Source organism: Canis lupus, chromosome X (genome assembly GCF_048164855.1).
Source record: "Canis lupus baileyi chromosome X, mCanLup2.hap1, whole genome shotgun sequence".
NCBI classification, from domain to species: domain Eukaryota; kingdom Metazoa; phylum Chordata; class Mammalia; order Carnivora; family Canidae; genus Canis; species Canis lupus.
Genome location: NC_132876.1, coordinates 33,099,178 through 33,126,619, shown reverse-complemented (window position 1 = coordinate 33,126,619; position 27,442 = coordinate 33,099,178). Strand labels below are relative to the sequence as shown.

General features: G+C 45.0%; 1 protein-coding gene and 1 long non-coding RNA gene across 3 annotated transcripts in view; one reads left to right on the top strand and one right to left on the bottom strand.

The window, feature by feature from the left end:
• Positions 1-1,434: 1,434 nt before the first annotated feature.
• Positions 1,435-1,933, bottom strand: LOC140627726 (uncharacterized). Its single transcript, XR_012026342.1, has 2 exons — positions 1,665-1,933; positions 1,435-1,584 (listed from the first exon to the last, which is right to left on the bottom strand). It is a non-coding gene; the product is annotated as an uncharacterized lncRNA (long non-coding RNA).
• Positions 1,934-2,207: 274 nt separating this feature from the next.
• Positions 2,208-27,442, top strand: part of IL13RA1 (interleukin 13 receptor subunit alpha 1) — a 54,708-nt gene continuing 29,473 nt past the window's right edge. The window contains exons 1-4 of one of the 2 annotated variants that reach the window (XM_072817291.1): positions 2,208-2,367; positions 8,628-8,767; positions 16,011-16,149; positions 17,909-18,029. In XM_072817291.1, the coding sequence (XP_072673392.1) occupies positions 2,280-2,367; positions 8,628-8,767; positions 16,011-16,149; positions 17,909-18,029 (488 nt within the window). In that variant the 5' untranslated portion in view covers positions 2,208-2,279. Of the gene's footprint in view, positions 2,368-3,155; positions 3,337-8,627; positions 8,768-16,010; positions 16,150-17,908; positions 18,030-27,442 lie in introns of those variants that run through there. The other variant, XM_072817290.1, reaches the window with a different exon arrangement.

Sequence of the window (27,442 nt, the reverse complement as noted above, 5' to 3'; positions counted from 1 at the left end):
AGATTGATGTTGAAGAAACAGCATTCCTAAACCTCACCACTCCCTCCAAAACATAAAAAAAAAAAAAAAAAAAAAAAAAAAAGCGGCTTGAAGTTTAGGGTAGAGAGGAAGTGGAACTAGCTAGAACACCCAAAGTCACTGCCAGCAGGCCAGTACTATTATGGTCATGCCACTGCCCTTTGTCTTTTGCCTCACAATGCTCAGATTTTCCGGGGCCTTTTCTGGAGGCTGATGCCAAGTCGTGACCTGTAGTTTTCTCATCATTTGCTGCCATTACCGTTCATTTCATTAAGCACTCATTCAATCTATGCCAGACAGTGCCCACGGTGGCACTAAGCCAGTCCCCAGGGGCTCCCATTCCAAGTGGAGACTTCATAGAAGGCGGATGACATAATCATTTTGGAAATGTTATTATAAACGTATTGTATAATGTTTATAGCAAATGTCAACAAAGTGTATGTGTGTGGTGATGGGGGGGTCTTAGGTTAGAGAGCGGCCAGTCTTTTTGCAGGGGCGTGTAGAAATAATGGTGGTATCTCTCAGTTTTACCAGCTTCCATAGTTTACAAAGCGTTTTCATAAACATTGTGTTGTTCAATAATAGTTGCAGGCAAAGATTCTGAACCTGGGACGCAAGACTTATCTCAAGATTTTGCGCAGGCAGGCCTACTCCCTGGAAGCCTCCTTTGCCCCTTCTCTCCCGGAAGGCACCCCTGGTTCGTGTGCCCACAGTTCCTTGTTTTTGCCCTTAAGAAAGCCCCCCCTGTCCTGACTGCAGCTCTTTGTTGGCGGGGCGTGCTTTTAATTGGTGGCTACCACAGTTTCTGGAAGGACAGTAAATATTTATATTGAACTCGAGGGCCATAATTCTAAGAGTGAGGCCTTTGTTTCAGATAGGTCAAACATCCCCATGCCTTTAGGCCAGGGGTGTTATCAGCATTCTTACTGGCCTATTTTTTTTGCAACATATTTCAGGTGTATGCATTAGCTTAATTCAACCAAAATATGCCTAGGTCGGTGGATTTCTATCCAAATGTGACCCTTTTTGGGGGGTGGTGAGAGAATGATGCCCCTCCCCAAAGATGCCCATGCCCAAGTCCCAGATAACTGTGAGCATGTTACTTTATACGGCAAAAGTGACTTTGTAGATGTGATTAGATAAAGGATTTTGAGGTGAGGATTTTATCCAGTAGGTCCAATCTAATGACGAGTTTTTATTAATGAAAAAAGGAAGCAGGAGGGCCAGAATCAGACAAGTGACCAGGAAAGTAGTGGCCTGAGTGGTGCAGCAACAAGCCAAAGAACCTCGGTGGTCTGGAGAAGCTGAAAACAGATTCGCTCTCAGAAAAACCCCCAAAAGGCGCACCCGTTGATTTTTGGCCCAGTGAGACTTCTGACCGAACTCCAAAAACAAAAACAAAAACAAAAACAAAACTGTATTAAGTCACTATATTTATGGTAATTTGTTCCAGCAGCAATAGGAAGGTAACAGGGGTTCCTGTTCTCCCCCACCCCCAGCCTCGTCGTTGACCTTCATAGTCACCCACTTTCTGTATTCAAAGCCCGTCCTTCTGATTTTAAACCCCTGAAAAAGAAATACGTAGAAAGTTGGTTGCGGGCTTTTCAAAACGCAAGGTCCGTGCGGAGTAAGGCGGCGTCGTTCACCTTTAGAATTCTGCCCAGCGCAGCCGACTCCCTGGTCATCGCCGGCTTCCCAACGCACCTGCGGGCCTTCTCCGCACCGCGCCGCGCCCGCGCCCCCCGGGGACGTGCGCTGCGAAGAGCAAGGCTGGAGGCAGGGCCTGGGGAACGGGGCTCAGGGCCGACGCCGGGGAGCCGCGTCTCCCGACTCCCGGGCCGAGGCTCCTTCCCGTCCCGGCCCTGCCCGGGGGCGCAGCGGGGTCCAGCCCCGGCGCGTCGGCCCGCCGGCCGGGGCTGGCTCGGGCGCGGAGGGCGGGACCGGCGGGCGCCCGGGCTGGGCCGCGACGTGCCCGAGGAAGTTCAGCGTAGCGGGGGCCGCGGCTGCGGAGGGGCGGGGGCGGCGCGGGGCCAGGTGCAGCGGCGCGGGGCGCGGGCGGCGCGGCGTGGGGAGGCCGGCGCCCCGCCCCCTGCGCCCGCGCCCGCGGCTCGGGTTACCTGCGGCGGGTGGGCGGGGCGGCCATTCCGGTCTGCGCCGGCCCCCAGGCTCCAGGGCGGCGGAGCCGGGAAGTGGGAGAGGGAGCGAAGGAGGCGGAGACTGCCGAGCCCGCGGCCCGGCCGGGCTCCGAGGAGAGGGGCTGCATGGAGCGGCCGGCGCGGCTCTGCGGGCTGTGGGCGCTGCTGCTCTGCGCCGCCGGCGGCCGCGGCGGCGGGGTCGCCGCACCCACCGGTGAGTGCTGTCGCGGGCCCGGGCGGCGGCGAGGGCGGGCGCTGGGGGACCGCAGCCTCCGGCGCTCGGTTCGAGCTGGGGGGCCCGGGAGCCACCGGGCGTTCCCGGGTCGCGGGCGGCGGCGGAACGGGACGACGACTGGCGCCGCACTTCCCTCCCGTCGTCGGGAAGAGCCGAGGATCCGGGCGCCCGGCGCGGGGCAGAAACGTGCCCGCGGCGTCGGAGGCGGCGGGTCCGGACCCGGGACGGGCCCCGGGGAGGGGATGAGGGACGGGGAACCGGCGGGCCGGCGGCCGGGGTTCCCTACCGGGTACCCCGCGGTTGAGTGCCGAGGTGGAGTGGAAGGGCACTCCTGGAGACCCCGGGCCTCGTAAGGAAAACGACGAGAGGGCCCGGCCTCCTCTGGCGCTCGAGCAATCCGTTGGGAAACCCGGAGCAGCATCCGGGTGGATGCCTTTTTGTTTGCTTTAATAGCCCTTATATTTGGAAATACTGTTCGGTTTATGGGAAAGTTGCCAAGCTACCACCTACGGGGAGTTGGCGTGTGGATACGTACCCCTGGCCCCGTGCGGCAGCTTTTCAGTAATCAACCTGGCAGAGTTCTAGCGTGAAATCCATAATGATTTTCTTATGGGCTGCTTCTGGCTCGAGTGGCCTTCTGGCAACGTTGGGTGACCATAGTAGCTCCGAATTTGAGAGCGTTTATTACCATATTGACACAAACGCCCACAGTTTGCTTATTGCATTTTCACCAGTGTGTGGTGCTTTGAGACCCAGCCTGAAGCGGTGATTAGGAAATCTTGATGCCCTCTGTCGATTCAGTCAACAAAACGAATGCCGTCTGCTCCGTGCCAGGCGGTGTTTTAGGGGCTGAGGATGCGGGGGCGAGTGAACCGGGCCAAGCAAGCCCCTGCCCTGTGCAGCCTCTGTGCTATTGGAAGAGTCCGGGGGCGGGGAGTAAAATACCAGGTATGTCAGATGGCGCCAAGTATGATGAAGAAAAACCAAGGCGAGAAGGGGGTTGCCATTATAAGTAGGGTGAAGTGGGAAGCCCTTACTGAAAAGGTGGCATTTAAAGTGGAGGCCTGGGGCAGGTTTGGAGGTTTCAGTTAATAATTATTCAAGCGTCTGCCTTGTGTAGCACTGAGCCAGGCTGTGGAGGTTGACGTAGGAACCTCAGGGTGTACAGCATAATCCTTGCTGCACTGCCCCCCACCGTGCGCCTCCAGTTCACGGGGTGGGGGGGTGGGGGGGGTGGGGGGGGTGGGATCCGATTCTCATAATCATATGAGGAAGCTCGGTCCAGAGAAAAGAGGGGACGTGTTGAGGGTCGCCCAGTTCATTAGGCTCCTGACTTTCACCGTCCTGCCCCAACACCCAGCCTCCTACAGACTCCCACACACACCTGAAACAACAGCTGGTCTTCTAGACTATACCCGGCAACCCCCAACTTAATCAGTTTTGTCTCAGCGGTTCATTGGTAACTTGGTTACTTAGAACACAAAAAAATTCTTTACTATTAGAAATACTGATAGAATTGCAAGGAGATATGGCCAAGGGGAAAGAAAAGAAACAGGGAACTTAAGTTTTAGAGCTCTGACATTTCCCAGCTGTGGGGCTCTGGTCTAGTCATTTCCCCATCCTCACCTGGCAGTTTTCTGATCAGTAAGTTCTAAGGGCGCTTCCTAAGCTCTAATCTTCTCCGTGTTCATAAAAATGATTAGGTTACCAGCTTAGTTTAGTCTCTTTAGGCTGCTAGTCCACATGGTGGCATGTCTTGATAACCACAACCAGCATATGTTTAGTGTTTAATATACTCTTGTGCCAGGCAGCATTCTGAGTTTTTCACTTACGTTGTTTCATTGAATCTTTACACAAAACCTATCTTGAAGGTGCTGCTGTGAGTCCCACTTTGTATATGAGGTAGCTGAGGCACAGTGAGGTTAAGAGCCTTGCTCCAAGCCCTGTGGGTGGTAGAGGGGAGCAAGGCTTCCAGTCCTGGCGGCCTGCCTCCAGAGGTCTTGCCCTTGAGCCCTCTGTAGAACGAGGGGAGTCCTTGGCTGGGAGAGGAGCTGGGCACCTCCCAGAGTGGCAGGGCAGGATTGGTTGGGACCCCTGAATGGAGGTATAGGTCATCTCTTAAGAAGTGGTTGACTGTGTGTTGGAGACTTGCTTTATAATTGCCACAGCACGTGGTCCAAACAACAAGAGCTGGAGGCATCCAAAAGAGGGAAAGCTGTGAGGGCTGGTAGTTGCGTGGAAGTGGTAAAAACTTGAGCTAGACCTTCAGGATGGGTGGAATTTGAGTGGGCAGAGAAGTTCTTTCTAGTTGGTGGAGAGTAGTAGGAGCAGAGAGCCAGGAGTGAGGGGGAGAGGGTGCTCCTTTGTGGGTAGCGAGCAGCTGGGCTTGGCAGGAGGGTGCGTTGGCAGAGTCAGCCCTGGCAGAAGGGTTCCGTTTGCCCACAAAGGCCCTGCGTGGGGTGCAGCATGAGGGGAATGACATGGGAGGAGAAGCAAGCGGGGAGACTTGAGCGGGTGACAGGCATTGCTGGAGTGTAAAGCTCCGCAGGACTCCAGGATTGAAGATGTCCCCTAGACAGATGTGTTGTGAATGCCTCCTGTCCAGGGCCCTGATTTACTGGTGTTGGCCTGCCTCACGGGACCCAGCAGAGCACATTCGTGTGATTGGGATGATTAAAAGGGATGTTGCAAGAAAAAAACAGACAGACATTGATGACTACTGAGTAGATATAAGGGAAGAAGGTGGTGACTCATATATGACTTTTGTGATTTCCTTAACTCTTCCCAGAATATGCATGCTTCTGCCAGCTCCTGGGATTGGAAAGGAGAGAGCAAAACTGTTACCTAAGCAACATGCCTTATTAGAAAGAGCATTGACCATGTCAGTTCCTAAGTAGAACGGTATGTTGTGCCAGATAACCATACAGACTCACTTGAGGCTTGAAGTCGAGTTGCGGGGAGCAGCTTGAGTCTCCCTCTCCTTCCCATTTCCCTTTCGGAAGGCAGTGATCAACTTCTAAGAGATGGTTGAAATTAGATGTCTAACTCGTTCTGTCCATAGGCTATGGACATGTATCCGGTTCATAGATGACCAAAGCAACTGTTAGAGCTGTTTTGTTTCTTCGAGGAGAAAGTAGATGACTAACATTTATATAGCACTTGCTCTGTGCCAGGCATTGTTCTGAGCATTTCATCTGTTAACTCATTTCATCCTCCAAATAACCCTTTTTTGATGGGTTATTATTATTATCCTTGTGTTATATGTAAGAAAACTAGAGCATAGAGAAGTTAAGTAGCTTGCCAGCTAGTAAGTAGCAGATCCGGGACAGGAACTGAGGCAGTCTGGCTCCAGCGTTAAGAGTCTGGCTCTTAATCCTACACTATATTGAAATTATATTACGTCTTACATATGAGGAACTGTTAGAGATCTTTAGGAAAAGTACAGTCACCACTTATTTATATACATATCCCAATGTGTTACATATACACACATATTCATATATATTTACATGTGTGGACATTGTATTTAAAGTTTCAGGACAAGTATGCGTATGCATGTGTGTATTTTAAAGTATAGGACGTAGAAAAATCTCAAGGGAAATGGAAGGAACCATTAGGGGGGAAAAAGGTGGCAGATAGGCACAAATAGCCTAAAATCCAAACCAATTGGAAGTTTTGACTAAAGGACACTTAAGAACAGATGAAGGAAAAATAAACCCATTCAAGAGATTGGAAATCATGCAGTTATTCTATCAAAATACTGAGGTTAAAAAATAGATTTTGTGAATTGCCTTGAAAATTGAAGTGTGATTTATGTGAGCCGTAAATAGGTAATTTTTTTTTATTATTATTATCAGGGCTTTAATTTTTGTGTGGGAGTCGGAAGGTAGAGTGTCAACAAGTTTGCTGGAATGTGTTTGTGGAAAAGTACAGAATAAGGCCAATAAAAGGCCAAAGTAGATTATAGTCTTTAGGAAGAACAAAGTTTTTATTTTTTATTATTTATTTATTTTAAGATTTTATTTGAGAGACAGCCGAGAGAACGAACCAGCGTGTGCATGAGCGCGGGGCGGGGGAGGGGGGAAGGGGCAGAGGGAAAGGGATAGGCAGATTCTCTTCTGAGCAGGGAGCCTGGGGATGCATTTCTCCATCCTGGGACCCCTGAGATCATGGCCTAAGCCAAAGACAGAAGCTTAACTGGCTGAGCCACCCAGATGCCCCTTTATTTTTTCTTTTTTTAAAGATTTATTTATTTATTTTAGAAAGAGGGGGCGTGGGGAGGGACAGAGAGAGAGGGAGAGAGAGTCTCAAGCAAATTCTGAGCTGAGCCGAGCCCAACACAGGGCTCAATTTCATGACCTCGAGATCACAACCTGAGCAGAAACCGAGTCTGACACTCAACCGATGGAGCCACTCAGGTGCCCCGGAACAAAGGTTTTACTAGAGGCTGTATAGCTGACAAATGATTAGTCTTCAAAAGTTTCATTTTTTTTAAAATTTTTTTTTATTTATTTATGATAGTCACAGAGAGAGAGAGAGAGAGAGGCAGAGTCACAGGCAGAGGGAGAAGCAGGCTCCATGCACCAGGAGCCCGACTTGGGATTCAATCCCGGGTCTCCAGGATTGTGCCCTGGGCCAAAGGCAGGCGCTAAACCACTGCGCCACCCAGGGATCCCTCAAAAGTTTCATTGATGTGATGTTAGAAAGGCCCAAATGGAGTAGCTGTACTTGCCAGTAATCACTTTGAATCCTCACTTTGGCACCATCGCCCCAGCCATTGGTGCTTCCAGACGCCTAGCTGGGTCTTGATGCAGTGTAGTAGGCGTCTTCTGCTTGCACCGACCCTGCTGTGGGCTGCTCTCCCCCCAGCTGGGCCTTTGGTCAGCCTTGTGGCAACACTAATGGTAGAAGAGTTGGGAGAGAGGGAATGAATATTGATGGTCCCGGGCCTTTGCAGACTACTATGAATGAAACTGACCTCTGGGGAAATGCCAACTATGTAGTGCCTATGGGGCTCCTGTTTGGGGACAAAAGGAATTTTTTGTTCTGTTAAAGGGGAAGGTAATGGCATAAGTATTTACAGATTATGTTAGAGGCCCAGTGTACTCCAGAGGGTTGGCATAGAGTCTAAAATACAACTCTCTGGATTGATAAATTTAGACAACTGTGGCCTGTAAGCAATTAATAACAATTAAGTTTGCAACTTCGGACAATTTGGCGGGATTGTTCTTTTTAAATAGTTTAAGTAGTTTAATCAGCTTTATTTTGGAATCATCTTCAATTTACAGAAAAACTTCAAAGATTGAACAGTTTCTGTACACGCCTCATCCAGTTTCTGGCAGATGATTTTGGTAGTCCTGATCTCAGGAGCTGTCAGCAAAGTTTGGGATGATGTTTCCTCCCCCCACCACCCCACTCTCTGTATTTCCCTGTTTTTGCCAGAGGCATTAAAACTCCCTTCCCTGATGATAGAGCTGGGTCCAAAATAAGAGAGTCACTAAATATTTGGTAGAGAGAGTGGTGAGTTTTCTCCAAATGAGACATATTTTTAAGATACTGGTTCAGTTTCTCCTCTTTCCTTCCCTCTTCAGATTAGTCAAAGCTACAGTCCCAGCTGTTTAGTGTCAGACCTCAGGGGAACAATAAGGACTATTAAATCTTTCTCAATACTTCTTTGGAAAAGTTATAAAAAACAGTTACCAGGTCCCGTTAGCAAGCACGATTAAAGGTGTGCTGCTTAAACTCACCCACAGAACTGCTGAGATGGAAGTGTCTGCATCGAGTGACGTGTAGAATCCCAAGCATAGGGAACCCCAAATTCCTGCGGGAGGAAAACGTAAATTTAAGACCATACTCTTCCTGGGTCCAGCGTCCACACCATAGCAAGTAGTTAAAAATGAGGCTTGGGGGAAAAAAATGAGGCTTGGAGCCACACTTTCTGGGTTTGTATCCCAGGTCTGCCTTTCATGAGTTATGGGACATGGGGAAATGACTCAGTGTCCTTGACTTCAATCGCTTCATCTTTGAGATGAGGCTAATAGTCTCTATCTTGCAAGATGGTTGAGTGGAACCAATGGATTAACATGGAGAGCGCTTAGAACAGTGCCTGGCTCAGTAAATGTTAACTATTGTGAACTCAGTTTTATTATTCTTGGCCTCTAGGACCGGAAGGAATGGAGTCAATGGCCCACTAAAAACCTGATGTCGATAAATGTATTTCTTGTGCTTGATTTGAGCAGAAACTCAGCCACCTGTGACGAATTTGAGTGTTTCTGTTGAAAACCTCTGCACGGTCATATGGACATGGGATCCTCCCGAGGGAGCCAGCCCGAATTGCACCTTACGGTATTTTAGTCATTTTGACAACAAACAGGATAAGGTAAGTGTTACAGAACGTACTGCATTGATGAGGTAAAGTGAACACTCTGAGTCGGAGCCGAGAATAAATGGAATTCTAATCTTACTTCAAAGTGGGAATTTTGTTTGGGGCCATTTCCCAATTACACCTGGAAAATGACTGACAAGACTGTTGAAAGAAACTGAGCATTTGAACATTTGAAAATATTTGCTCATTATCTGATAATCAAATGCAGTGTGATTACTCTGTTAGGAAACGCTAGATATCTTTATCTACTAGGCACTCAACAAATAATTGTGTTAAAATGTGTTCCTGTGTTCCCGCCTGTAGCGTCGTGTGGATGCCATACTGCCAGTTTCTCAGGGAGCTTTTGCATTTCCCATCTTGCTGGTGACAGGCCTACAGATCAGCCAGACCCAGGCCATGCAAGAGTAAATGGCCATGTGGCAGGAGGAAAAATAAGATGTTGGGGCAGATAGGGTGGACCAGGTTTCCTAATGGCCAGGGAGAAGACAGCGGAACTCTCAGCCTTTCCAGTCAGGTGTAGACAACTGGCATCAGTGCCTTTTTGTTAACAAGGTTGGATAATTTCAGATTCTTTATGATAGTCTTATTCAGCGGAGTTTTCTCTCAGGCCTTGTTGGTTTTGTAGCTCCTTCTAGTTGACAGATTCTTCAGAGCATCAGATCACCTGTCCACAAACGTTTTCTGTCTTTATACCTTCTTTCAGTGAGGGGAGAAGGCAGGGCCATTCGGGGTTGAATTTGCCTGGGATGGTGAGGAGACTGAATAAGAAGTCGCTACCAGTGACAGTGCTGTGGATCAGTGAATCGCAAGATCATTGTGTTCACACAGCTTGGTGGCAGGGAGAGTCAGGAGAACTTGGTTCTAGTTTGGCGTACCACTCAGTCGTCTCCGTGGCTTGTGTGAGTTACTTTAATCTCCTGAGCCTCACTTTTCTGCTATGTCAGGTATGGCTCTGCGCACTTCCCTGGCTCTCTGGGACATGACACATAATATATGTGAAAACACAATAAAGTGAGGATGGAAAAGGTTCTTCCTCTTGAGGTAAACTTGCTAATCTGCCGATCTTGCCCATTTTCTGCTGAGGTATTAATCATGGCTTAGGTGTTCACTGATAAGTAATTGAAGCAACTTAGAAGTTTTTGCATTTTATTTATTTTTTGTTTTTAAAATTTTTGTAAAGATTTATTCATTTATGAGAGAGAGAGAGAGAGAGAGAGATTGAGAGAGAACAGTGGGGAGGGGCAGGGGGAGACAATAGGGAGAGAGAGCCTCAAGCAGACTCCCCACTGAGCACGGAGCCTGACATGGGACTCAATCCCAGGACCTCGAGATCATGACCAGAACTGAAGTTGAGTCAGCCATTTAACCGACTGAGCCACCCAGGCGCCCCAGAAGTATTTGCGTTTTAAAAAAAGTCCTCTAAACCCGAATAGACATTTTTCCAACTAAGGTGTACAGATGGCCAGCAGACACATGTAAAGATGCTCGACATCACTCATCATCAGGGAAATGCAAATCAAAACCACAGTTAGATCTATCACCTCATATCTGTCAGGATGGCTAGTATTAAAAAGGCAAGAAATACTGGGGGACATGGCTAGTTCAGTCAGTGGAATGTGCAACTCTTGATCTTGGTTGGGGTTGTAAGTTTGAGCCCCACACTGGCTGTAGAGATTACTTAAAAACAATCATTTTTTTAAAAAAGGACAAGAAATATCAAGTGTTGATGAGGATGTGGAGACAAGAGAACCCTCTTGCACTGTTCGTGGGAATGCAAATTGGTACAGCCACTACAGAAAGCAATATGGAGATTCCTCAAAAAAATTAAAAATAGGACTGCCCTATGATCTAGCAATTCTACTTCTGGATATTTACCTGAAGAAAATAAAAACACTAATTCGAAAAGATACATGCACCTCTGTGTTTATTGCAGCATTATCTACAATAGCCAAGGTATAGAGTCAACAACTTAAGTTTCCATTGATACACACACACACACACACACATACACACATATACACACATGCAAATGTAATATTACTCAGCCATAAAAAAGGATGAAATGTGGCCATTTGTGACAACATAGATAGGCCAAAGACAAATACCATATGATTTCACTCTTACGGAATCTAAAAAACAAAAGGAACAAAACAGAAACAGATTCATAGATACAGCAAACAAACTGATGGTTGCAAGGGATGGGGGAATGGGTGAAGCAGGTGAAGGGAATTAAGTTGTACAGATTTGCAGTTTGTCATGGACATGAAAAGTACAGCAAAGGAAATATAGCCAATAATATTATAGTAACTCTGTGTGGTGGCAGATGGTAACTAGGCTTATCATGGGGATCACCAAGTAAGGTATAAAAACGTCAAATCACTAGGTTGTGCGCTGGAAACTAATATGTTGTATGTTTACAACTCTACTTCAATTTTAAAAAAACAAGCAAGCAAACAAAAAAGAGCTGCTCTTCGTTCAGAAGCCTGTAATACTTTCAGGAGTCAAGTTCCCCTTTTTACACTGTTGGCTTCCTCTTGTTTCCTAAGGAGGGGCCATAGGCATTTGGATTCTTGGTGGCAACTTTCCTAGTTCAGCCTTGAGAAGTTATGGGAAAGACCTTTAAGAGCTTTGCCTAAGTATCTCATTGAAACCGAGGAGAGGTAACCTTTTCTCCTAACTGGTCCACATTCACTAGCCAGCCAAGCACACCCAAAGATCAATCAGGTAGACATGGTGATAGTCTAGCCTAGAAATGGGACTAATCCCACAGTACAGATACAGACATTTAGACTTGAAAGAAACTTTAGGAGGCAATGGAATTAGAATTAGGTTTGAGCATTTGTCTCTTCCCCTTTCAAGGTGTGTGACCCAAGCAAGTCACTTAACCTCTCTGAGCTTCCATTTCCTTGTTTGTAAAATGCTGGGGGAGGACCTACTTCGTGTGAATGGTGGGTATATGAAAGGAGATGATGTTGGTAATGCACCTGGCACCACATTAACATTCAATAATCATCAGCTTTTATTATCATCATCATCGTTGTTATTAGGTTGAATCACATGCAATTGTTGCTTCTTTAGGACATATGGTTCAACCTAATATTGCCCTCCATTTTGCCCCTGAAGGAACCATCTGGAGATCATAAAGGTGACCTCTGCTTAAGGCCTGCTCATTTATATTCCAGCCATTTGACAGTGTCGATGGCTGTCCATGCTACATTTGTGATAAACATGGATTATCCCTTCTAATCCATGATGGGAGATTTCCTGTCTAACCTTTTGAGGTTTACAATCCTGAGGCTGACAGTGAATGGCAGAAGTGATTTCCCTTTTCATCCTTTGGACAAAGCATTAACATCATCATACAAAAACTGGGCCATATATATGCTTTGAAGCATATGGAAGTAGTGGCCTTAGGATACTTTGTATATGTTAAGGGGGCTTATGGGACTGTCTAATGGTCCTAATTTGCTAAATGAGATAAACCCTTGGGGTCATTTTCAATCTTCAAATTGGAGGATCATTAACACGAGAGACCGGGATTCATAGATAATTTTTTACAAATACAAGATTAGTTTTAAGTGGCTGCCCTCCACCATTGTTTTAGCAATATCTACTGGTTTCCCAATCTGGCAGGTAGAAGAAGGATCTGGCATCAAGTTTTGTTTTTATTTTTGTTTTTTGGCTTGTTGTTAAAAGAATGTTGATTTATTTGCTTTGGCATCGGATTAAATCTCTCTCATCACCAAGAGATAGCAAGTTTCACTAGGTTAATAAATTAAAAAGCTGTTGTTCCATACAGGCATCCAGGAAGGCAAAAACTGAGGCTGACTCTCTTTTTCTACTGAGAAAGGAATCTGGAATTGGGAAAGGTGTGATCCAGCCAAATGAACATTGGTCCTGAGGGGAGGGACCAGTTCAGGACTCTGGCCTTGGTTTTCAATAAATTTTCAAAGAAGCCCAGATTCCCCAAGGGGTGGAGCACAATGTCATACAGCAGCTACCAGCAAAATGAGTCACCACAGCCAAAAGTCATGTGGGAGCCATCAGACATACCTCATCAAGATCTGCCGGGATTTAGTTCCTTGTTTGATAGAGATGTGCTAGGCTGGGTGATTGTTGACAATTGGGGTTTCTACTTTTTTCAAGCCAATTTAATATCATTTGCCTTAAGCTTTGAAAGAGATTTTTTTTATTTGAGAGAAAGCCAGCACAAGCAGGGGGAGTGCCAGAGGGAGAGGAAGAAGCAGGCTCCCCACTGAACAAGGAGCCCGGCATGGGGTTCAGTCCCAGGACCCTGGGATCATGACCTGAGCCAAAGGCAGATGCTTAACTGACTGAACCACCCAGGCACCCCAGAAAGAGATTTTAAAAATTATTTTATTTTCCCCCTACTATCTCTTTTCTGATTTATTATTTATATGCCCCCAGTATAAGATTCAGATTAAGTACTGAAGTATTTAATTTAAAAAATTTGATTATAAAAAATTTGATTATAATGAAAATCTCTGTGTAATAAAATTCCTCAGCCCTCTCACTGGAACAATGTCTAATATAATAAGAGAACTGGGATTTTTCCCATGATGATGCTAATTTATGGCATTTAACCATACATGTCCCCCCACCCCACCCCTGGTATCTTCAGGGTGCAGAGGCAGCTTCCAAATAAGAATTATCAAGGATCCTTATGTCCATGTGGCTCCTTTAGGAGTATATAGGATTAGAGCTTAGGAAAACTGGGACGTTGGTGAAATTTGCACTTGGGACTTTTTGTGCCACCATTACTATGATCGCGGAGCTGGTCTTCACTTTCACAGGCTAAGAACCCTCATCCCCTCAGCACACATTCATTTCTCAAGGGCCAGTTTCTTACTTTGCCATGAGAACTATCACTGTGAAAAAACATCCTAGAAACATCCAGAAAACATCCTTTCTGTTGGCTTAACTGATGTGTTCCATTCTGGTAGGCACCAACTATATAGAAAGGCAAATGATAAGTAGGTTTCTTTTGTTTTTTTTTAAGGTTTTATTTATTTATTGATGAGAGACACAGAGAGAGAGGTGGAGACATAGGCAGAGGAAGAAGCAGGCTCCCTGCAAGTCCCTGTGGGACTTGATCCCAGGATCCCAGGATCATGACCGGAGCCAAAGGCAGATGCCCAACCACTGAGCCATCCAGGTGCCCTGATAAGTAGGTTTCTTATGAAAGAATTAGAAATTAGTTGTGAAAATGTACTTGGCTGAGAGTAGCTGGAGGTCTCACTGAAGGTGGGCATAGCTTTACAGGTGGGACAGAAGTGCTCTGTGCCCATGGGGCCAAACTGCCCCCCCCTTTCCTCCCTGCCAGAGGTTTGTGCACATGCCTTTCTTTGTCCTTTCTTAAGTGCTAGTGCCTTTCAGAGTGCTGTCTTGTTTGAGCCTGAGAGCTATTTAGTCTCACTAATGTGATTTTTTTCATATCTTTGCTATGATTCATTAATTGTTGGTTTGCTAGCTACCTCTCGGAGAGCATCCTTAAGTCTTGATTTGGGGAGTGTCTGATGGTGGCCCTCATGCTCCTGCTGGCAGTAGGCATGGGAAATGGCAGAGTAGCTCCTTAGGGTGGCAGACAGAGGGAACTATGACAAATTTTCCACTTCAGGGCCATCAGCACGTATATAGAAGGAAATGCTATCTCCAACTTGAGTCAGAAACTATTGCAAAACAGGAAACTCCTTGGAGCTCTGATTAAAAGCAGCTTCATTCTTAATTATTCTAACTCTGTCAGCTTGGGAAATGTTAATTTCCTAAAGAGCCCTCTAATCTCATGATCCTAAATCATAATGACCAGATTTGTGATTTCCATCTGTATGCAGTATATAAGCTGGCTTTCTGTAGTTCCACAGAGCCCATCTACTTTTTTAGAATAAGAGGGCGGTATACTCAGGGCATAAAGCTATGCTTAAGATTTCTGTGTTTGTGTGAAGTAGTCAGAATGGTCAAACAGTACAGAACGAAGTTTAATGAAGAGTCTGTCTTTGGTCCAAGGCCCCCCCCTTTGCTTCCTGTCCTCAGAGGTGACCAGGATTACTGGATTCTTTTAAATTTTTTTTTATTTATTTATGATAGAGAGAGAGAGAGAGAGGCAGAGACACAGGCAGAGGGAGAAGCAGGCTCCATGCACCGGGATGTGGGATTCGATCCCGGGTCTCCAGGATCGCGCCCTGGGCCAAAGGCAGGTGCTAAACCGCTGCGCCACCCAGGGATCCCGGATTACTGGATTCTTAAGGCAGTTTTTACCTTGATCTTGATAGTATACTGAATCTAGTTAGGAAGTGGATTTTTTTTAAAGATTTATTTATTTATTTATTTATTGGGAGAGAGAGAATGCGCAAGGAGGAGAAGAGGCAGTGAGAGAGGGAGAGAGAAACCCAAGCAGACTCCGTGCTGAGCATGGAGCCCAACTCGGGGCTCCATCCCAGGACCCTGAGATCAGGACCTGAGCCAAAACCAAAAGTCAGATGTTTAACCAACTGCACCACCCAGGCACCCCTAGGAATTGAATTTTGATAATCTTCCTGTGTTTCCTTTAGAATTGGTTTTATTTATTTTTATTTTTTTAAAATATTTATGATAGTCACACAGAGAGAGAGAGAGAGGCAGAGACACAGGCAGAGGGAGAAGCAGGCTCCATGCACCGGGAGCCCAACGTGAGATTCAATCCCGGGTCTCCAGGATTGCGCCCTGGGCCAAAGGCAGGCGCTAAACCGCTGCGCCACCCAGGGATCCCTAAAATTGGTTTTAGACAGTTGATGTGTTAGCATGGTAGGTTTATAGGTAAATGTCATGATGTTTATACATTTAAAATGTGGGAAATTATCTTTTATCTCTACCAGGGTTTCTCACTAGTGGTACTTAGTGACATTTGGTGCAGGATAATTCTTTGCTGTAAGGGGACGGAAAACTGTCCTGTGTATTGTAGTGTGTTTCGCAGCATCCTTGGCCTCTGTCTACTAGGTGCCAGTGGCAGCCCCCTCCTAAGTCGTGACAAACACACATGTTCTTAGACATCGTCAAATGGCCTCCTGGGATGGTGGGGGTGGGCAGAGCAAAATCACTGCAGGTTGAGAGTCACCAGTGTATGCCATCTGATAACCTTCAATTTTTTTTTTACATATTTGACCATGCTGATGTTTTATTACCTAAGCATATTGCTGTATGTTTGCTAGAGCAATGCCTTTGTACAATTTCCTGATTTTAGAAAATTGCTCCTGAAACTCATCGTTCAAAAGAAGTACCCCTGAATGAGAGGATTTGTCTGCAAGTGGGGTCCCAGTGCAGCACCAATGAAAGTGACAATCCTAGCATTTTGGTGGAAAAGTGCACCCCACCACCTGAAGGTAACTGAAAGCACTGTTTGTTGGAAGTTAGGGAATAAATGCACATTATCCATATGTTTATGTTCAGTGTTCATTAATTCATTCAGTTTTCAAATATGTGCTGAATCTGATAAGTTCCAGGCACTTGTATTAGGTGCTGACAGCACAATGGTAATTACGAGTATGTCCCTGCCTTCGAGGTGCTCACTACTTGAATAACTGTGCCTAATAGTTCTATAGCATTGAATAATTTGGAATGTGATATACACACATATATACCCTCTCTTAAATTGAGCCTCATAAACTTATTTTGTCAAGTGAGCAAGGCATATATTATTACTCTGATCCACTTTATGAGGAAGAAGGGAACTGAGTGAGTTGCTATTGGTCTTCAGATGACGGGCCCAGGGTCTTAAAAATACCCCAAATACTGCCCTCCTCATTCGATAGAAAGATTAGCTTGATATGTGAAACATATTTGGGGAAAGGCATTAGAAAAGGAAAATGAGCCCGCTGGCCTAGGAAAAGCTGTCCCGTAGTCAGGTTGGTCATTGGCCCTTAGTTCCCTTCCTGCCCATTACCCAGTTTCTTCTGGCACTTGGGTTGCATGCAGGGAGGAGCTTATCCTGATTAAGAGCAGGGCTACTGGGGCCCAGATGTCCAAGTTTAAGTCTCAGCTCTGCCAAGTAACAGCTGTGTGACCTTCAGCAGATCACTTAGCCCCTACCCACTTTACTCTCCTCATCTGTCAAATGGGGCTGATGACAAGTCCCTGCCTCCCAGGACCTTGACAGGATTATGGAAGTCAGTGTACATGAGGTGCTTAGCATAGGGCCCGGCAAAGAGTAAATGCTGGATATGCATCATCTATAAATATCATGCTGCCCCTTATTTGGAGGGTCCTATCTCCCACTTCTGAACTTTAGCACTACATGGCCTGTTGGCCTTTCTGTCTACCTGCCTTGCACAGGTCAAAAGTAGATGAAGTCCTATTTGTAAAATAAAATTCGCTATTGCCAGGAGGCTGGGAGCATGGTTTAAAACATCTTACCTCCCCTACTCTCATTTCTTTAGAAGTTTAATAAATAATCTGAAAAAGCATAAATTGTATTAGGACAATAAAATGGTTGATGATGCCTCCGGACAGTACCCCTTCGAGAATCCTGAGGGATAGCAAGTTTGCATTTTAAACATAGGCATTTAACTTGCTGACATGATGCCTTAAACAAAAGGCTTTATAAAGGTAGTTTTCAGATGATAAAGATTGCAGAGCTCCTCAACACACAGTAAACAACTACCAAGAGCTATGTTCACTTTTCCCCCAAATTGCTTCAGGAGGAATATTTGTTTAGTCTTTAAAACGAGATGTGTTAGTATCAGAAGACAGGAAGGTAAATTTTAACTCAATAGACTTGTTTTCCTTTAAAGACGGGTAGATATATGGGTTGTTTGTGTTTTCATGTTCATTTAGGAATTCCATATTCATTGCCTACCATTGAAATATTATTTGACCTTTAAACTCTCTGCAGTTAGGCGTACAGAGTTAGGGCCCCTCAGTGATCATAAAAATATTTTCTTGGTATCTGGAGGTGAGAGAGAAAGTTGTAACAAGTTAGATTTGGGTTTTCTCCATCCTGGGTGCCTTCTGGGTAAAATAGGATGAGAGATTAGGGACTGGCTGTCTGGTAAAACATTCTCACTATTCCCCATGCCCCAGAGGGATTGGCAGGTTTGTATGACAGGGAGAGAAGCATCCTAAACCCTTGGCTGGATATTCTAGGTGATCCTGAGTCGGCTGTGACTGAGCTACAATGTGTTTGGCACAACCTGAGCTACATGAAGTGTACTTGGCTTCCTGGAAGGAATACAAGCCCTGACACCAACTATACTCTCTACTATTGGTGAGTGTGTATGGGAGACTTGGGGAGAAGGACTGATTGTGATTATTTGGGGAGTGTTGGTCTCCAACCTCATTAAAAACCAAAATTGAGAAAAGAACAACCTGGTTTTTGGGGCTTTATTTATCATTATTATTTTTTAATATTTTATTTATTTTGAGAGAGTGTGTACAGTGGGGGGAGGGGCAGAGGGAGAGAGAGAATCTCAAACAGACTCCCTGCTTAGCACAGAGCCCAATGCAGTGCTCGATCTCTTGACCCTGAGATCATGACCTGAGCAGAAACCAAGAGTCTGACACTTAACCAACTGAGCCACCTAGGTGCCCCCTATTTATCATGATTTTTATTATTTTTTTAAGATTTTATTTATTTATTCATGAGAGACAGAGAGAGAGAGAGAGGCAGAGGCAGAGACACAGGCAGAGGGAGAAACAGGCTCCATGCTGGGAGCCGGATGCGGGACTCGATCCCAGGTCCCCAGGATTACGCCCTGGGCTGAAGGCGGCGCTAAACCGCTGAGCCACCCAGGCTGCCTATCATGATTTTTAAATTAAAGTATAAATTGACATGTGTTATATTAGTTTCAGGTCTATAGCATAGTGATTCAACAATTCTGTACATTACTCAGTACTCGCCACAATAAATGTAGCCACCATCTGTCATCATACAGCATTATTACAGTATTACTGACTATATTCCCTATGCTGTACTTTTCATCCCCCTGCCTTAATTTATTTTATAACTGGAAGTTTGTGCCTTTGAATCCCCTTCATCTATTTCACTCAACCAACCTCACCTCTGGCAACCACCAGTTTGTTCTCTGTACTTAAGAGTCTGTTTGTTTTGTTTTGTAGATCCCACATTGAAGTGAAATCATATGGTATTTGTCTTTGTCTGACTTACTTCACTTAGCATAATACCCTCTAGGCCCATCCATGTTGTCCCAAATGGCAAGAGCTCATTTTTTTTTATGGCTGAGTAGTATTCCCATGTGTATATATACCACAGCTTCTTTATCCCTATTCTTTTTACAAACCCAAGAAGATGGGCACTTTGCTTCAGTGGAAGATGCATCTACTTTTTTAGAAGCCTAGTTTCTAAAAGCATCTTTAAAAAGTAGTGGTAGATCCACAGGATGTTGGAAAAATGTACAGGGAGATCTCAGTGTACCTGTCATGCAGTTTCTCCCAAAGGTAATAGGATCTATAACTAAAATACAGTATCAAAACCAGAAAGTTGCTGTGGTTATATCCACCCACCTTATTCAAATTTCATCAGTGTCACATGCACTCGTGTGTGTGTGTGTGTGTGTGTGAGTGTGGTTCTATATAATTTTATCACATGTGTAAAAACTAGAATAGTTCCATTACCACAAGGATCCCCTGAGTTACTATTTTATACCCATACCCTCCTCCCTTCTGCACCCTGCTCCTTGCCTTCCTCTTCCTGAGTCTCTAACCTCTGGCAATTATTCATCTGTTCTCCATCTCTATATTTTTGTCATTTCAAGAATGTTACTAGAATAGACATAGCACGTAATTGGGGCTGACTTCTTAAAAAAAAATTCTGCATAATACCCTTGAAGTCCCTGCAACTCATGTGTATCAGTAATTCATTCTTTTTTTTTACTACATGGTATGGATGTGCCAGTTTAAACATTTATTCATTGAAGGATATCTTGTTTCTAATTTTTTGCAATTACGAATAAAGCTGCTGTAAATACTCCTATTCAGGTTTTTATGTGAGCATAACTTTTCCTGTTTATGGAATAAATGCCCAAGTTGCTGGGTCATATGGTAATTGCATATTTTGTGTTATAAAAAACTGCCAAACTATTTTCTAGAGTGGCTATATCATTTTATATTCCCACCAGCAATGTATGAGTGATTATTTCTACCTTTAAAAAGGAAAATTATAACCATGCCCAGGGATAAAAAGTAAGTTGACTGAGCACCTGAAACTAATGTCACATTGTATGTCAGCCCTGCATCAATTAAAAAAAAAATAAGGAACTGATGAGAAAGCAATTATTAAAAAAAAGTAGGTTTGCTTCCCACAAAATAACTTATATCTGAGATTTGTGAGCACATCCACAAAATCTGTTGAATTTCTAAATTAATCTTTAAGCATTTCCTTTCTTTTAGAGCCTAGGATTATTAGCAGCAGAACAAGGAAGAAAGGACCAGGTTAATCACTTCAATTCAGTAAGACTTTATTTGGCACACAGTGTGGGTGAAGCACTGACGAGGCTGCAGAGATAAGAAACATGGCTCTTTGCTCATAGAGTTTAAAATGTGGAGGGGGAGACAGCACCCGACACAATTACCTGTATAAAAATAACAGTGCATTATGAAGGCTAGCAGAGGCACTGACTTTATAGAAGCTAGGGTGGAGCTTGGGGTGGTAGGGCAAGGCTGGGGGCTTGGATGAAGGGTGGGGGCTGCACAGATGGGGGGTTGTCCGAGATGGGGCCCTGGGGAAGAGCATTGAGGAACGGGCGTGTGCTGTCAGTGTGGTGCCAGGCTGGGGAAGCAGAAGACCTTGGGTCAGCGCTGTACCCTCCACAGGGCCTTGCCCCTCCCTCTGTCTTTCTTTCAGACTGCTTCTGAGAGGATGGGGTGTGGAGTGCCATGTCCAGGACTCCCAAAACCAATAGGAAAAACGTGGCCTTTGCTCCTACAATGTCCATTTTGCTAGATGGCTGGATGAGACATATTTTTGGTGTCTCAGAGCCCTCTGTCTGTCCTGGACTAGAAGGCAGAAATCAGCAGACTATGGCTTTCCAGTCTGGCTCCCAGGTTTGGCCTTCACGCCCCCCGCCCACTCTGACCCCGCCATTGCAGGGGCGCTCCTGACAGAGTCGAGAAGTGCTGTCTGTGAAGTGGTGTGGTTCAGTCTTGAGGGTTGTTTTTTCTCCTGAGATAAACAATTCTCATTTGAGGTTTTGGAGTTTCACTTGCCCACTTGTGATACTTGTTTCTCCTTTTATTAATTAGAGCCACACAGTGGCTCCCCAGTGGTTTTGGGATAAAGTCCAAACCAACCCCTCAGCACTCCGGACAAAAGCCCCTTCTGACCTGGCTCCTTCCGCCCCTCTGGCCCAGCCTCCTCCTTTTCTTCCTCCTCCTCTTCCTCCTTCTGCACACCTCCACCCTCTTGCATCCTACCATCCAGCCCTCGCTGAGCTCCTTTCAGTTCCTCAAACAGACCGTTCAAACACTAACAGAACAGTGGAAGCACGCTGCGTCCCTGTACGTCCCAGACCTGGTCCTTTCACCTGGATGCCCCTGCTTTGTCCTGATCTCAGCTCAGACATCACTTCCTTTCCAGAAAGCCTTCCTTGACCTCTCAGATCTAGGTGTGTGCCCGGTCATCGTGTCCCATGGTACCTTGCACTTTCCTGTGTCATAATACTCAGCACATTGTGTTGTCACTTCCTGTTTACTTAGCAGTAGCCCTCCCCAGGCTGCCTTCTCCCTTGACAGCAGGGGCTGTATCTTGTTATCCTCAGTGCCTGCCGCATGGTAGGTGCTCCAGAAATAAGTTTTAAAGGTGTGGTAGGGTCCAAAGCTTACAGAACATTTGGGATTAGCATGAGGATTTAGGAGGGGTAAGCCACTCAGGAGCTTTATGGTTCAGGAGTAAAAAGAGAAGAGGACTGAGTAGGTCGCACTCCCCAGAGAATTGCCAGTGAAGGAGCCAGGGAACTAAGCCTTACAAAGAGGAGCTTTGCTCTGATGATGTTGCAGTGTAGTCTGGGGAGAGCTGTTAGTACATTGGGAGAGCTGTTAGTACATTGTTAGTTGATAGCATCTCTGTGTTCATTATGCTGTTAACTCCTCCTGTTCTCCCTGGAGTTGCTATTGGTAAAATCACAGGGAAAACCTTTAGAGTCTGTGTCTATAGAAGGTGCAAGGGAAGGAAGGAAAAGTCTTAAAACTACCTCATTCCATGGCCAACTGTGTGGGAAAGTAACCCGGATATAGGAGTCAGGGTGGTGCTGGAGGTGAACAGTGGCCTGGTCCCTGGAGTTCTTGCAACCCAAAGATAGGGAAATACCTTGAGGCGTGTACTAGCACAAAACAAGTCTTAGCGCAGAGTGCAAAACCTAAGCCCCCTCCGGATGAACAAATGATAAAAAAATTGGACCCACCAATTTGAAAAAGCATTCTTTCTCTGGGTTGAAATATTCCTCTTCATTTGGGCTGACACAGCCAAAGTTGAGAGCAAATGGTGCTTAGGCTGGCTGTCAGTCCTCAGTTGATGCCTCTGTGAAGAGGATAATCTACAACCATTGGAGGTGGCTCATGAAGCCACCCCAGGAGAGTGGTGGTTCACTGGTGCCTGAGGGGGATGGGTGTCAGGGTTACCACTTCTTGTTATACGTGGTTCCAGCATTAGTCATCAATATGGACTCTTTCTGTAGTGTAAACAACCTGCACTATCTGGTACGAAGCCACAACTCACCCATGACTGTTTACATATTAATTTAAATTAATTAAAATTAAGTCACGTGAAAACCAATTGCTCAGTCTTGCTAGTCAATTTCACACATGGCTAGTGGCTCCGGCGTTGGATAGCACAGGCAGTAGATAGTTCTGTAAACCCAGAAAATGTCCTTGGGTGGTGCCAGCACAGATTCTGTATTCTTCTGCCCTCAGCACCCTGCAGCTTATTCTTTTAACAGATATATTCTGTTAAATGGGCAGAGTCATATTGATGCTACTTCTTAAGGTTGTTGTCAGGGTTGCTATTGGGTGAAACATGTTTGGAAACCGTGCCCAACTCCTAACATATATAGAGGAAGTGATCGACGCAGGTGAGCTATATTGGTTTATTATTATTGTTGTTGTTATTATTATTATTATTATTATTCATCCCCACTCCCTTGCAGATGTCACCAGTACACATTGGGGGCTTCTTTCCCCACTTGGAAGAATTAGCAGCTAGTCCTGATCTCCTCCACTCCTGCTCTCCCCTAGAGAAATCCTTTCTAATCACAACCACAAAAGAAAAGCAGATGCTTGGCCTGTTAATTATCAAGCACTTGGAATTGGTTTAGGTACAGTTTAAATCATGTCAAATGAACTGCCAGAGAATGTTTCCCCACTCCCCAGTTAGAAACTGGAGAGTTACTTTGAAGCCCCAGGGCAGTGACTTGTGGTCCTGCAGGGTGAGTCTGGCTGGCATTGAAAGAGCCTGACCTTAATAGCTGCAGACTAGCTCTGCCAATGAATTTTAGGGAATTTCTTACCACATTAATCATCTTTAGGCTTAGGGAAATGGTCTTTAAATTTGTCAATTTCCTCCTTATGTCTGTAGTGTGATTCTTCTGCAGAGGATTTCAGTGTCTGAATCTTAACAGGAAGCACCTGAATGTCTTCTGGCTCAGGTTCTTATCTAATATTTTGCAAGAAGTCCTCCAAAGTTGTCTGTTCAAAAACCGATATTTCCCCTTTTGTTATTTTGTCCAAATTACAACGACAAAAAAAATTTTTTTTTAAATTTCCTATCTGGGGTCCATGAGAGTATGTGAAACACTGAAGGTACAGAAGTGAAAAAGGAATAGGAAAAATTGCCCATTAGAGAAGTTCCTCTCTTTAGTTGAAAAAATTCAATTTTCTGCATGTTTTTTTTTTAGTTATGTAACAAAAGTGTCATAAATTTCTTCACTTTCTGGGTGTGGGTAGAAAACATTCCAGGGCTGTCTGATCTAAAAACTGGCCACAGTACTTAGTTTCTAAGATTGTTTTTTTTTTTAATTTTAATTTTTAATTTTTATTTATTTTTTATTTTATGATAGTCACAGAGAGAGAGAGAGAGAGAGGCAGAGACACAGGCAGAGGGAGAAGCAAGCTCCATGCACCAGGAGCCCGATGTGGGATTCGATCCCGGGTCTCCAGGATCGCGCCCTGGGCCAAAGGCAGGCGCCAAACCGCTGCGCCACCCAGGGATCCCAGTTTCTAAGATTGTATTCATTCATGAACCACAAGGGGCCTGCAACTAGGAAAAAAACTTTATGTACCATCCAATAAGGGACAAGAGCATTTTCTGTATTTTTTAAAAAAGATTTTATTTGTCTGAGAGAGAATGAGCAGGGAGAGGGAGAGGGAGAAGCAGGCTCCCAGCTGAGCAGGGAGCCTGACGCTGGGCTTGATCCCAGGACGCTGGGATCATGACCTGAGCTAAAGGTAGATGCCCAACCAGCTGAGCCAACCAGGTGCCCCCCATTTTCTATATTTAAATATTTCTTTGCACAACCCTTGAAGGAGTAAATAGATTAGATCTGAATTTTGAGGTTTATTTTTTAAAGACTATTTTTGTAGGGAAATTTTAGGTTTACAACAAAATTGAGGGGAAGGTACAGAGATTTCCCATGTACCCCTGTGTCCCCACAATTCATGGCCTCCCTCATTATCTGTATCCCCTACCAGGGTGGTACATTTGTCACAATCTACACTGATACATCTTAATCACTCAAAGTCCATACCTTACCTTCAGGCTCCCTCTTGGTGTCATCTATACTACGGGTTTGAACAAATGTATCATAACACATGTCTGTCAACATAACATCTTACAGAGTATTTTCATTGCCCTGGAACTCCTCTGTCCTCTGCCTATTCATCTTTCCCTCCGCAACCCCTACAGCTACTGATCTTTCATTGTCTTCACAGTTTTGTCTTTTCCAGAGGTTCCTGCAGTTGGAATCATACAGCATGCAGCCATTTCAGAGTGGCTTCTTTCACTTAGTAATACGCATTTAAGTTTCCTCCGTGTCTTTTCATGTCTTGATGCCTCTTTTTTTTTTCATGTTGAATAATATTCCATTGTCTGGATGCACCACAGTTTAAGTGTTCACCCCCTGAAGGGCATCTTAGTTGCTTCTGAGTCTTGGCAATTATGAATAAAGCTGCTATAAACAGTTGTGTGCAGTGTTTTGCATGGAGGTAAGTTTTCAACTCCTTTAGGTAAATGCCAAGGAGTGTAATTGCTGACCATATGGTAAGAGTATATTTAGTTTTGTAAGAAACCACCAGACTCTGTCCCAAAGTGGCTGTAGCATTTTGCATTCCGAAGAGCAATGAAGTAGCATTTCTTTCCCTCTGCATCAGCCCCAGCATTTGGTGCTGTTGGTGCTCTGGATTTGGCCATTCTCATAGGTGTATGGTAGCAACTTGTTTTAATTTGCATTTCCCTGATGACTATTATGTGGAACATCTTTTCAGATGCTTCTTTGCCAGCTGTATATCTTCTCTGGTGGAGTGTCTGAAAGTCTTTAGCCTATTTTTTAATTGGGTGGTTTGTTTTCTTATTATTTTAAGAATTCTCTGCATATTTTGAATAGCAGTCCTTTATCAGATGTGTCTTTGCAAATATTTTCTCTGAGTCTGTGGCTTGTTTTCTTATTCTCTTACTATTGATTTTTGCAGAACTGAAGTTTTTAATTTTAATAAAGTCCAGTGGACTGATTATTTCTTTCCTAGATCGTCTTTAGTATTGTATCTAAAAAGTCATCACCACGCCCCAGCTCATCTAGGTTTTTCCCAGTGTCATCTCCTAAGAGTTTTATAGTTTCGCACATTACATTTAGGCTTGCGATCCATTCCAAGTTTAGTTTTGTGAATGGCGTAAGGGCTGTGCCTAGATTCATTTCTTTTTGCATATGGACATCTAATTGTTCCAGCACCATTTGTTGAAGAGACTGTCTTTGCTCCCTTGTCAAAGATTAGCTGACTGAATTTAGGAGAGTAGATCTGAGTTTTGTAAAACCTGATTTTCAAAAGAATCCCCTGGAGAATTGCCATCAAAATGCTGATTCGTAGGCCCCGGGCAAAACCCTGCTGAGTAGGATTCCCGGGAGAGGGCTTGAGGAATCTGAATTGTATACAACTACAGATGATTCAGAGGTACCAGGTCAAGGGTTTGGGAATTGTCACTCTTAGTTCATTTTAAAAATTGCCTTCCTTTTCTGTAGAACCTTTGCCTGACTCCGGTTATGACTGATGCAGGGCTTCACTCTGTCCTGCCAGCTACCACAAAACAGAATCCTTTGATAGCCTAGACAAAAAATGCCTAGTGAGCACCTTCTGTCTGCCTGCACTGCACTAGGTGCTAATGGTCACTGGGGAAAGTTGTACATAAAGGTGTGAAATTGGAAATAAGATGCCAGCAGGACTGATCATGGAAGGTATCTATAGCCACAATGTGGAGTGAAACACATAGAAAACCATTGTGTCCTGGAACATTGATCTGGCAGTGATTGGAGGGGACTAATAATGAAGGTCAGAGAGGTCATGCTGGAGAGGACACAAAGCCTGAAGTGATGAGGACATTAAACAGGGTGAGGGTTCTGGGAATGTTGCAGGAGAGAATCCAAGGAGCTCTGTGAAGGAAGAAGTAATGGAATATGGTGACAGGAATATAGGGAAAGGAGAGGGGAAAGGGTGATATCAGAGGCCGTAATCAAGGAGTCCAGAGAAAGCGTGCTCTGATGGGAATGGGGAAGGTCAGAAGACAGGCTATTTGGCAGGGGAGAGAGGGCATAAGGCCATTGACTTTGAGGCCAGAGTGGAACACTCCACTGCAGCAGTTAGAAATCTGGGACTAGCTCCAAGGAATCCCCAGTGTAGAAATTCTAGTCGAGGGATAGAAATGATCAACTGGGGGAGAATGGATGAGGGGAGTAAGCAGTAAAGAGGCATGTGCAAGAGGGCTGAGGATAAAATGTGAACCCAAAGAGAAGAAAAGAGAAGAGAAGAGAGAGGAGAAGCCAAGAAAACAAAGCAGGCAGGCAGAAGAACCAGAGGAAAACCATGGAATTCAGCAGATGAGGCATTTTCAAGAAGCATAAAACTCCTGCTGGCCTTGTAACATCCCTTAAACAGAAGAGGAAAAGGAGTCAGGGCTCCTATAGTTTTCATAGCTATTTAATGTACCAGTATTTGGGGCATCTGGCTGGCACGGTTGGTAGACCATGTGACTCTGAATCTCAGGGTCGTGAGTTCAAGCCCCACGTTGGGTATAGAGCTTACTTAAAAAAAAGAAAGTATAATGTTTGTCCTTCTCTGATTGACTTACTTCACTCAGCATGATACCCTCCAGTTCCATCCACGTTGAAGCAAATGGTGGGTATTTGTCATTTCTAATGGCTGAGTAATATTCCATTGTATACATAAACCACATCTTCTTTATCCATTCATCTTTCGATGGAGAAGAAATGTGTGGGAAATATCAGAAAGGGAGACAGAACATAAAGACTCCTAACTCTGGGAAACGAACTAGGGGTGGTGGAAGGGGGGTAGGGCAGGGGGTGGGGGTGAATGGGTGAGGGGCACTGAGGGGGGCACTTGATGGGATGAGCACTGGGTGTTATTCTGTATGTTGGTAAATTGAACACCAATAAAAAATAAATTTAT